The sequence below is a fragment of the Nomascus leucogenys genome, chromosome 8, assembly GCF_006542625.1.
Source record: "Nomascus leucogenys isolate Asia chromosome 8, Asia_NLE_v1, whole genome shotgun sequence".
NCBI classification, from domain to species: domain Eukaryota; kingdom Metazoa; phylum Chordata; class Mammalia; order Primates; family Hylobatidae; genus Nomascus; species Nomascus leucogenys.
The window spans coordinates 112,880,491-112,891,062 of NC_044388.1; the positions used below are offsets into that span (position 1 = coordinate 112,880,491).

The 10,572-nt window shown below is 62.7% G+C and overlaps 1 protein-coding gene across 1 annotated transcript; it reads right to left on the minus strand.

Moving 5' to 3' along the window:
- Positions 1-446: 446 nt before the first annotated feature.
- On the minus strand, positions 447-9,461 carry SAPCD2 (suppressor APC domain containing 2). Its single transcript, XM_030818252.1, has 7 exons — positions 8,810-9,461; positions 5,517-5,629; positions 4,776-4,922; positions 3,327-3,434; positions 3,112-3,228; positions 2,858-2,994; positions 447-2,824 (listed from the first exon to the last, which is right to left on the minus strand). The coding sequence occupies exons 1-6, from the start codon at positions 9,378-9,380 to the stop codon at positions 2,866-2,868; spliced, it is 1,185 nt and encodes a 394-aa protein (XP_030674112.1). The 5' UTR covers positions 9,381-9,461; the 3' UTR covers positions 447-2,824; positions 2,858-2,865.
- Between the last annotated feature and the right edge of the window lie 1,111 nt (positions 9,462-10,572).

Genomic DNA, 10,572 nt, shown 5'->3' on the forward strand with positions numbered 1-10,572 from the left:
GATATATAAAACACTGTTACTTTATATTCTCTCTGATAATTCTAGTATCTGGGTCTACAGAGGCAATCTGTTGCTTCTGCTGGGTCTCATAGTGTATTGTTTCCTTGTGGTATTCATGAATTTTTAAACCTGGGGACCTCATTTTCTTTTGTTTCTTTTTGAGATGGAGTCTCGCTCTGTCGCCCAGGCTGGAGTGCAGTGGCGCAATCTCTGCTCACTGCAAGCTCCGTCTCCCGGGTTCACACCATTCTCCTGCCTCAGCCTCCCAAGTAGCTGGGACTACAGGCCCCCACCACCACGCCTGGCTAATTTTTTGTACATTTAGTAGAGACGGGGTTTCACCATGTTAGCCAGGATGGTCTCGATCTCCTGACCTCGTGATCCACCCGCCTCAGCCTCCCAAAGTGCTGGGATTACAGGCGTGAGCCACCGCGCCTGGCTTTTTCTTTTTTTTTTGTAGAGATGGGGTTTCTCACTGCGTTGCCCAGGCTGGTCTCGAACTCCTGGCCTCAAGTGCTGGGATTCCAGGCGTGAGCCACCACACCCGGCCGAGATGTTCCTTTTCCTTGGAACTTGATCAACACAAAATCCTGAGGCCTGGTGTGGTTGTGTCCTCTGGGGCAGATTCTCAACCGGGGACACTTCTGCCCCCAAGGACACATTTCAACGTCCTGAGACATTTCCAGATCTCTTAACAGTGTGCATGCATGTGTATGTACCTGCACACACTACTGGCACCTCGCGGATAGAGCCCAGGGACGCTGCTCACATCCTGCATGGAGACTGACCCACCCAGCGTTCCTAGGGCAGGCTCCAGGCAGAGTCTGCATGTGCCTCTGCCAGCCACCGACCCTGCCAGCCGGGGCCACTTTAAATTCTCCGCTCGTGGTCTCCAGGACCACACACTAGTCTGATTTCAAGCTGTAAACTTGGAGGACCTATTGTTTTGCACCTTGCATGGAACACCAAGGCTGAAAGGCAGTTTTTCCGGAGGTGCCGGCCTGTCTCGCATTTCCGCTTCAGCTTCGGGGTCCAGCTCTATGTGGGCGGTCTCCTGATGAAGTCACCCCGGGACAGACACTTCTGTCTCCTGCTTCCAGTCCAGTAAAGATGCCAGGATCCCCCAGGGCATGGCAGGCACCCTCAAAGGCAGACGTGGGGAGGCCCCAGTGGGCAGACCCCAGCCTGCTGATGGGGGGCTTTCCCTGGCGGCCACTGGCCCACCCGCTGCACTGCGGTCCACCTGGTGCTGGGGCTGTGGGGCACAGGCCCTCAGGACCTGCTGCCTTTCCTGCCCAGGAGGTCCAGGACTGGCGTCCTTATGTCCCCTGGAAAGCCCACTCCCATCCTCAGGGTAGGAGGGCAGCTGCATGCTGGGCTGACTTGGGCCTGTCCTGGGACACCCCTGCAGGCCAGGTGCAGCAGGGGATGTGGCTCTGTGGGGTTGCTGTGGGCAGGTTAGCATGGAGCCGGGTTCCGGAAGGGAGTTGCCACACTGCCTGCCAGGACCCCTCCTCTGAGACAGGTGCCTTGTGGGACAGTGTACCAAAGTGCCCTGGACACAGGGGGTCCCTGCGCCCCACACACGCTGACCCCGCATCGGAGGCCCTGCCCCCCACACACACTGACCCCGCATCGGGGACCCTGCGCCCCCCACACACACACTGACCCCGCATCGGAGGCCCTGCGCCCCACACACACGCTGACCCCACATCGGGGACCCTGCGCCCCACACATGCTGACCCCGCATCCAGGGGCCCTGCCCCCCACACACACGCTGACCCCGCATCCGGGGACCCTGGGCTGCAGAACCCATCGATGATGTTGCCGTGCCCCTGGTTCTGGTGACGCTGGGACCCTCCAGGCTGGGCTGAGCAGGGTCCCCCCACCAGTGCGTACTCCAGCACCAGCGGGAGTGGGCCTGGGCAGGGGGTGAGGGAGCGACACCCAAGGGGAGCTGCCCCGGCCTCCTCCTGTACCCTGGGGGTTCTCGTTTTCCTTGGCTGAGGGAAGTGGCCTCTCCCAGCTGAAACTTGGGGTCAGGCTGGGCGTGAGAGGAAAGGGGGGTAAGCAGGACCCTAGACCTTGGGAATCCTGAGTGGGGGGGACAGGCTTTGCCTCTGACGTGCCTGGGAGCTGTCTGGGGGCCCTCCCGGGGAGCCAGGCTCACAGGTTGTTGTGTGGGACTCAATGTGGGGCAGTGTCCCGGCCAGGAGGAGGAAGGCGGTCACTGCAGGTCTGTAGGGCACATGCAGGCCAAGCTCTCTGCCACCCGGCGTGCCGATCCGCTGCAGCCAGTCCCTCAGCCTTGGCCAGGACCTGAAGTCCGACTGCTATCCCTGGGGCTCCCCTGCCAGGCAGGCACCCCCCGCTTACAGGCCATCCCCACCCCCTCCATCTGCTTCCGTCCGAGCTACAGCCACCTCGTCCTGGTGCCCTGGTTGAGCGGGGACGCTGCCCTTGGACCCGCGTCGGAGTCGCCCCGCGCCCTCTGCTGGCCGTTGTCGGAAGTGCAGCCTGGCATGGGCAGTGCCTTTCCCTGAAGATGGGACCCAGGGCAGCACCGCTGGAAACGGGGGGGGGGCGGTAACTCGTGGAGGGGTACCGCACTGTCCACTCACAGCGGCAGTAGTAGCTGCGGACTATGCGGACTCAAGAGAGCCCCAGCCCATGTCAGCACCAGGAGCCAAAACGGAGTCAAGCGCTTGGTGCAGGGGCCAGCCGGGGACAGGCCTGGGGCCCACTCCGGGACTGTGCCTGGGCCTGCCGGGGGTCTCCAGCCAGAGAGGGTGGGTGCGATGGGGCGCCCACCCTCGAAGGGCTGAGTGCCAGGCCGGCCCTGGGGGCCCACGTGGCCCACGAGGACTAGATGAAAGTGGAATCCAGAGGTCCCCCGTCCTGCTGGTTCAGGGCGCGGGCCTCGAACAGCTGTTTAATGAGCGCCGACTTCTCCTGCTCCAGCTGCGTGATGCGTTCACTCTTCTCGGTCACCTCCTGGGCAGGTGCGCTTGGTCAAGGCCTGCGAGGCCTCGCCCCCACCCTTGCACCCCTCCCGGCTGCCTTAGCCGGGTGAGGAGTCCCCCACCCACACCCCTCCCATGCCTGCCCTACCTGGGTGAGGAGTCGGTTCTGCTCCTTCAGCATGAGGATGGTCTGCTGCTGCCAGCCCGGGGGTGAGGTGGACGTCAGGGCAGGGCAGGGGGGCCCGGAGGAGGACGGGGGCAGGGCCTGCAGGAGGGCAGAATTAGGCAGGCCTGGACGAGGGCTGGGAAGCACTAAACTGGCCTGGGCCCCAGCGTGGGCGTGGGGGTTTGGGGTACACTCACCCGGCTGGCACAGGCCGCAGCCAGCAGCTCCCCCAGGCACCGGGCCACCTCCTGTACCTTGGGCAGTAGCCGCCCCAGTGGGCGGGGGCTCCCTGCAGCCCCAAAGTCCTGGGAAGAAAGCAGAGGACAAGCGGTCAGAGAGGAGGGCCAGCCGGGGCCAGCAAGGTGCCTTGACAGGGGTTCCCACAGGTGGCTCTCCTGCCTCCTGATGCTGCAGAGAGCCTAGAGGGGTCCTAGGGGCATTGCTGAGGTGGGAGATGTGGGCGGCAAGCCACCCAGGCGCCGAGGCAAGAGACCGAGGACACGAGCTGTTCCAGTATAATAAAATATAAAACAAGAATAGTCATACCAGATATAGATCTTAGATATGATTATATATGAACATCATTAATCATTAGTTGGTAGTAATTACTCTTTATCCCAATATTATAATAATCCCCACTCTATAATCATAACCTAGGAAAAACCAGGCCATACAGAGATAGGAGCTAAGGGGACATAGTGAGGTGTGACCAGAAGACAGGAGTGCGAGCCTTCTGTTATGCCTGGACAGGGCCACCAGAGGGCTCCTTGGTCTAGCGGTGACGCCAGCGTCTGGGAAGATGCCCGTTGCCAGGTGGACCGTGGTCTAGCGGTAGCAAAAGGTGTCAAGGAACAACACCCGCTACTTAGCAGACCGGGAAAGGGAGTCTCCTTTTCCCCGGGGGAGTTTAGAGAAGACTCTGCTCCTCCACCTCTTGTGGAGGGCCTGACACCAGTCAGACTTTCCCGCAGTTATCCGGAGGCCTAACTGTCTCCCTGTGACGCTGTGCTTCGGTGGTCACGCTCCTAGTCCGCCTTCATGTTCCATCCTGTACACCTGGCTCTGCCTTCTAGATAGCAGTAGAAAATTAGTGAAAGTACTAAAAGTCTCTGATATGCAGAAATAATGGCGTAAGCTGTCTTTCTCTTTGTCTTCTCTCTCTGCCTCGGCTGCCAGGCAGGGAAGGGCCCCCATCCAGTGGACACGTGACCCACATGACCTTACCTATCATTGGAGAAGACTCACATTCTTTACCCTGCCCCTTTTGCTTCGTATACAATAAGTAACAGCACAGCCAGACATTCGAGGCCACTACCGGTCTCTGCGCATTGGTGGTAATGGTCCCCTGGGCCCAGCTGCCTTTTCTTTTATCTCTTTGTCTTGTGTCTTTATTTCTACACTCTCTCATCGCCGCACACAGGGAGAGACCCACCGACCCTGTGGGGCTGGTCCCTACAGGAGGTCTGCCCAAGGCACCTTAGGCCCTAGGAGTGGGGCAGCCACAGGTGGAGAAAGGGATCCAGCATCCTGGGTGGAATCGACAGCCACTGTGTCCGGGAATAGGGGCAGCCATAATGCCCAGGGGTGCCTGGGGTTAGCTGGGGTCCCCATGTGTGGGGACCTGGGGACAGGGCGGTGGCACTCACGGCGCTGGCTCTGCTCTGGCCCAGGCGGCGCTGGCGCTCCTGCACTCGTTGCAGCTGCTGCTGGTACCAGTCGCGGCCCCGCGCCATCATCTCCAAACCCTGGAGCAGCACCTCCTTCTCCTGCTCCAGCTCCTTCATCTGCTTCAGCTGCAACACGTGCATTTACATGGAATGCCCGGCCCCAGTGAGCACGCACACATCCACGCGTGCATGAGCTCACCTGTGGGTGGGCACCAGAGCCACAGGCACAAATGCAGCAGCACGTGTACACGTTTGCAAACACAGGCACGACGCACGCTTCTGAGGACACCTGCATGTGTGAGCCCCATAGGCCCGTTTAGAACAGGAGCCCCGTGCCTCCCGCTGAGGGGTCTTGGTCTTTCTTAGCCCCTCCACTCAGGCTTCCCTGGGGGAGGGGTGACTGACCCTTCAGCTGAGCCCACCCTCCCGAGGCCCGCCTGTGGTGAGCACACAGCTGGGGAGCCAGACTGGCTCGCAGCAGCAACCTCGTGAGGTGGGCTGGGCAGCCACCATAGCTGCCCTAAACGACCTCTTGACCTCCCTCTGCCTGGCCCTGGGCCATCCCTCCAGGGGATTCAAGCGCAGGTAGGGAGAGAGATGTTCAGAGCTGACAGTACTTCCACCATGGACTCCCCCAGACTCAAGGCCCCCGGGCTCCCATCCCGGCCTCCAGCCTCCAGGCAAGATGTAGAGCCCCACAGAGCCCCAGTCCCTGCTCACCAGGCCGCAGTCCACGCCGCTGGTGATGGTGTGCCTCCGACGTTCCCCTCGGGCACGGGGGGCCCGCCGGGCATCCGCTGAGTCCGCCTCCAGGGCCCTGCAGGCCACTGCACCTGTTGTGGAGAGGCACGGGCCTGGCTCACCTCCAGACCTGCCTGGCCAGGTTCTGCTGAGATGCAGCGGCCTCCACATCTCAGCCCACCCTCGAGGTCTTGGGCATCAGACTGGCATGGCCCACGTGTAGCCTCTGTGCCAGCCTGGAGTTTGGTCCCTCTCCCCTGCCCAGCTCCTCACACTGGCTTGGGGAGGGCTGTGCCGCCAAGCCTGCATGTTTGCTCATACACACGCTGTGCCCCCTCATCGGTCCGTGAGCTCCCTGGGGCCAGGGGCCTTGTCCAGCTCTTTTCTGCACACCCAGTGCCCAGAACATCACAGGCACACCCTGGGTCTCCAAAGCGGCTGGGTAAGGGAAGAGTGGGCGGGGGGGGGGTCCTGGTCCTGACTACGCCTCTCCCATCTGCACAGGGCCCTGCGAGGTGGCAGGAGATGTGGGTGTGAATGATGGAAACCTAACTTTTCCCAGGATGGTGACTGATAGAAAGTTAGTCCTGCACGGCCGGGCACAGTGGCTCACGCCTGTAATCCCAGCACTTTGGGAAGCTGAGGAGAGGGGGGCGGATCAGTTGAGGTCAGGAGTTCAAGACCAGCCTGGCCAACATAGTGAAACCCCGTCTCTACTAAAAATACAAAAATTAGCCTGGTGTGGTGGCGGGCGCCTGTAATCCCAGCTACTTAGGGGGCTGAGAAGAATCGCTTGGACCTGGGAGGTGGAGGTCATAGTGAGCCGAAATCATGCCACTGCACTCCAGCCTGGGCAATAAGAGCAAAACTCGGTCTCAAAAAAAAAAAAAAAAAAGTGGCTGGGCACAGTGGCTCACGCCTGTAATCCCAGCACTTTGGGAGGCCAAGGCGGGCAGATCATGAGGTCAGGAGTTTGAGAACAGCCTGGCCAATATGGTGAAACCCTGTCTCTACTAAAAATACAAAAATTAGCGGGGCATAGTGGCGTGCACTTGTAATCCCAGCTACTTGGGAGGCTGAAGCAGGAGGATCGCTTGAACCCAGGAGGCGGAGGTTGCAGTGAGCTGAGATTCACGCCACTGCACTCCAGCCTGGGTGACAGAGCAAGACTCCATCTCAAAAAAAAAAAAAGTCCCGCGTGTGTGATACGCCAGGCCGTGCACCCAACTGACAAGTCAGACACGTCCTGGTGCTCGCAGACCCCTGCTCTGAAGTTTGCTTGAGGGCTCCCCCTGGGGGCAGCCAAGAGTATCGCGTTGGTGCCACCCCGGCCCAGCTTCCTGGTGAGGGAGTACGTGCATCTCCCCAGTCCACAGAAGTGGGTACAGGTGTGGAGGAGGGCATCCTCCTTCAGCCTCCAGCTGTAGCCCCAGCACCAGGCACATTCTTAGAGGCCATGCCCCTGGCACCCGGCCACAGGAGTGGGGGAGTGATGCAAGAATTGGGCCCAGGTAGGCACGGCAGAGAGCCTGGCTCCATGCAGGCCTGAGTTTGCACTCCAGCCTGCGGTGCTGAGCGGCTGGCAGCTCTGGGGCAAGACAGTGGAAGGGCACACAGCCCTTCAGGAGGTGGGAGCGGAGAGGGTACAGACAGAGGGAGGCCGTGGAGGAAGCCCCAGGACACCTGGGCCCGGTCTGTACAGTTGAGTCCATAGAGCAGCTCCTGGGTCCCCAGATGACAGCATGCTGGCTGTTGAGCTAGATGGCCTCTAGGTGGGATGGTGGCTCTGCCCCTCCAGGGCCCTGAGCCAGCAGGCCGCACCTCCAGGGCCAGAGCCAGCCTGGAGCAAACACGCAGTCCCAGGAGGGAACAAGGAAAGAGGCCCTGAACTTCCAGGCTGAGGGCTTGGAAGGCTGTGTGTGTTGAGAGGCTTTCTGGGAGTTGGGGTGACCTCAGAGCTCCAGATTTGACACCCCAAAAGCCAGCTGTGTCAATCAAATATGGCATGCCATTTGTCTGGCCCTCCGTTTGCCTGTGAGAGGATGACAGCTAGAGCCCTAGCCATGTGGCCTTCAGGGAGGCGTGGTGAGCCAGCGCCACATGGGGCATCAGAGCAGAGCAGGGGTGGACCACAGGCTTAGGCCTCCAAACCCCAGGCCTGGCCACTGCGTGCAATCCCATGGCTGATTTCAAACTGCATGGCCACATGGATGACGCTGACCCTGCATTTGGAACCAGCTACCCTCTGAAGCCTCCCTCACCATAGGACTAGGGGTCCCCCAGCCTGGTGTGGCTGCTGCATCAGATCACCAGGGAGGCCAGGGCCACCGTGGCCCCAAACACCAGTTGTAGGGCTGGAGAATATGGCTGAGGCAGGGGAGCAGTACAGGGAGGGTGGCAGAGCGGCAGGCAGCACGGGGACTGGCAGGAGCCGCTGGTGGGCAGGCCTGCCTCTGGCAGAACAGGTGCACAGGCTGAATGGGCTGTGGGGCCTGGGGCTCCTCTGGGAGCTTGGCCCACACCCCCAGCCATAATGCAGGTCCTGTTCCCAAGGCAGGCACTGGGTTGGGGGAGACAGGGGACCATTCAGCAATCTCTCATCACTGCCAACTGGACCGGAAGGCAGGAGAGGAGTCTGCCAGCCATCCCCAGGGACTACGGCCTATGTCCTTCCATGGCATCTGCCATAGTACAGCCCCCCGGGGTGCAGGAGATCCATCCACGCCCCTGCCCATCCTGGCAACAGGGCCAGGTCCTCTTGGGCCACCGGCAGCAGCCCCCGCCTGTCTGGGCCTCAGTGGGGTCAGTGGGCCCAGCCCCCCTGGCCGAGCTGTCACACTGAGAAGGGGGACCCTTTCTTTGAGAGGGAAGCACCTCTGCCTGAGCAGCCACAGACAGGAAGCTGAGGGCCCAGGTGTCCCCAGGTGCCGAAAGGGTATTGGAGATGGAGAGCCCAAGCTCAGGCGTGGTACAGGTTGGACTCCCGGTGGGTTTTCTGAGTCACCTGCCACCCCCACCCCGGCCCTGGTGGCCTTATGCTGTGGCAGGAGAGGGTCTGGCTTGCCTCTCTAAGCCCCTGGGCTCACCGCGACAGGCATGAAGCCCTTTCCCTCCAGACCCGCCGAGGCGCCCTCCAGGATCCGGAGTCCACGAAGAGCCGCTCCCCGGTCCCGTCCCTCGTGGGAAATGCACGGGCAGCAGCTGTGGGACTGCAGTTTCTGGCCCTGGCCCGGGAGAGCTACGAGGGGGCCCGGGGGCCGTTCGGGACTCACCTGCGTCTGCGCTGGAGCTCGGTTCCAGCGCCGCGCTCTGGGACCGCTCGGGCTCCGCTGGGCAGGGCGCCGCCTCGGCCGGGGAGCACAACTGCTCCGGGCTGCGGGCGGCGCCGCTGGGACCCGCCAGAGGGGCGCGCACGCCCAGGGGCAGGGGCTTCCTCTCCAGGACCGTCCGCGGCTCGTCGGCCGGCGCGAACACCAGGCGCTGCGGCGGCAGCGGCGGCTGGTCCCCGGGCCGGGCCGGGGCGCGCGTGGGGTCCCGGGGGCCGCCGTCGGCGCTCAGCAGGGAGGTGCGGAGGCCGGCCACGAAGCGCTCGAAGGTCAGGTAGCCGCTGGCCGGGGCCACCTGGCGCAAGCCCTCCAGCACCCCGCGAGGCAGCTCCCGCGCGTCGGTGCCCTGCCAGCGGGACTCTATCTCGCGCAGGTGCACGCAGCCGCGCCGCCGGTCGTCCAGGATGTCGAACAGAGTGCGCAGGCTCTGCAGGAAGGCGCGCGGCAGCCCCTCCGTGCTGGGCGCGGGTGCAGGGGGAGGCACGCGGCCCCGCTCGGCCATGGCGGCCCCGGCCATGGGCGCCCGGGCTCGGTCCCCGCGTCCACCCGCGTGCGTCCCTTCGCGGCCCCACGGAGGGGCCGGCCCGGCGAGCTCAGCCCACGGCGACAATAGCAACTACTTTTGAATGGGGCCCTCCTCGCGGCGTCAGGCCTCATTAACATGCGCCGCGGCCATTGGCCGAGCCCGTCCCATCTGCTCCCCGATAGGCTGAGAGGCGGTTTGATTTTTTTTTTTTTTTTCCTGCCGAGTGGCCCTGGGAGGCGCGCGGAGGCCCTGGGCAGGCGGAACCGGATCCCCCAGCTCCGGCTCTACTCTGGCCTCGCAGACCTTCCTTTCTGCCCCGCCCCAGCCCCACCAAACCTCCTGCCGCAGCTAGGCGCTCTCTCGAATCCAGCTGTGGCTGGCTGCCCCGGCCACCTCTCCAAGGGGCGGGGCCTGGCACCCTACAAAAAAGCTGTCCCCAGGTAGCCTCGTGGGGTAAGGATGGGGGCGCGCCCCCTCCAAAGAGCCCACTTTTCCCCTCTATTTCCCTGGCCACAAGCACAGGTGACCCTGCGGCCCCCTTCTCTTCCACCAGGAGGGCCCCAAGAGGATCGTAGGCTCCAGCCAGCTGGGCGCTTCCCACTCACAGAGGCCTTTCTGTCCCCACCGCTGCTGGCTCCTCCTCTGGCCCCTCGGGACAATCTGGCCTGGCCTGCCCTCTGCAGGACAAAGTCACTTTCTCCTGTGTCCCCAGATCCCCATCTGGTGACCAGCTCCCTCTGCCTCTTGCTCTCCTCTCCTCCTTCCCCTGGCTGGACACCTCCTCCAGCTGCTGTCCTGGCTCCCATAGCCCTGTGCCCCTGCCTCTGCCGTGTTTCCAGCTGGGATCTGGGCACTCCGTCTTCATTTGGTCTGTCCACATGGGAGGTGAGACCAGGCCTCAGCCTGGCTTCTAGCCCTCGGAGCCCATCTCAGGGCTGGCCAGTGGCACCCTCTAGGTGCCAGGGAGGTGTTCAGGGTGCAAATACCCTCTCCGGACAGGCCCCCAACCCGGGACTTGCCTTGGCCCTCTGCGGGTCTCCCACCCTCCCTCCTGGGCAGGCCTCAGCTGGCACGCCTACCTGGGCCTCTGTCCTCAGGCCTGAGCCACTGGTGCCTGTGTCTCAAGCTGTAGAGGCATCTTCCCAGGCCAGGGAGTGTCCTGGGTCCACTTCTCTTCTGGGTC

Excerpts from the sequence above, each read along its gene's own strand:
- SAPCD2 (XM_030818252.1), bottom strand. The coding sequence starts at position 9,380 with ATGGCCGGGGCCGCCATGGCCGAGCGGGGCCGCGTGCCTCCCCCTGCA. Across the intron at positions 4,923-5,516 it reads GCGGCGTGGACTGCGGCCTG|CTGAAGCAGATGAAGGAGCT; the intron begins GTGAGCAGGGAC and ends CACGTGTTGCAG. Across the intron at positions 2,995-3,111 it reads AGAACCGACTCCTCACCCAG|GAGGTGACCGAGAAGAGTGA; the intron begins GTAGGGCAGGCA and ends GCACCTGCCCAG.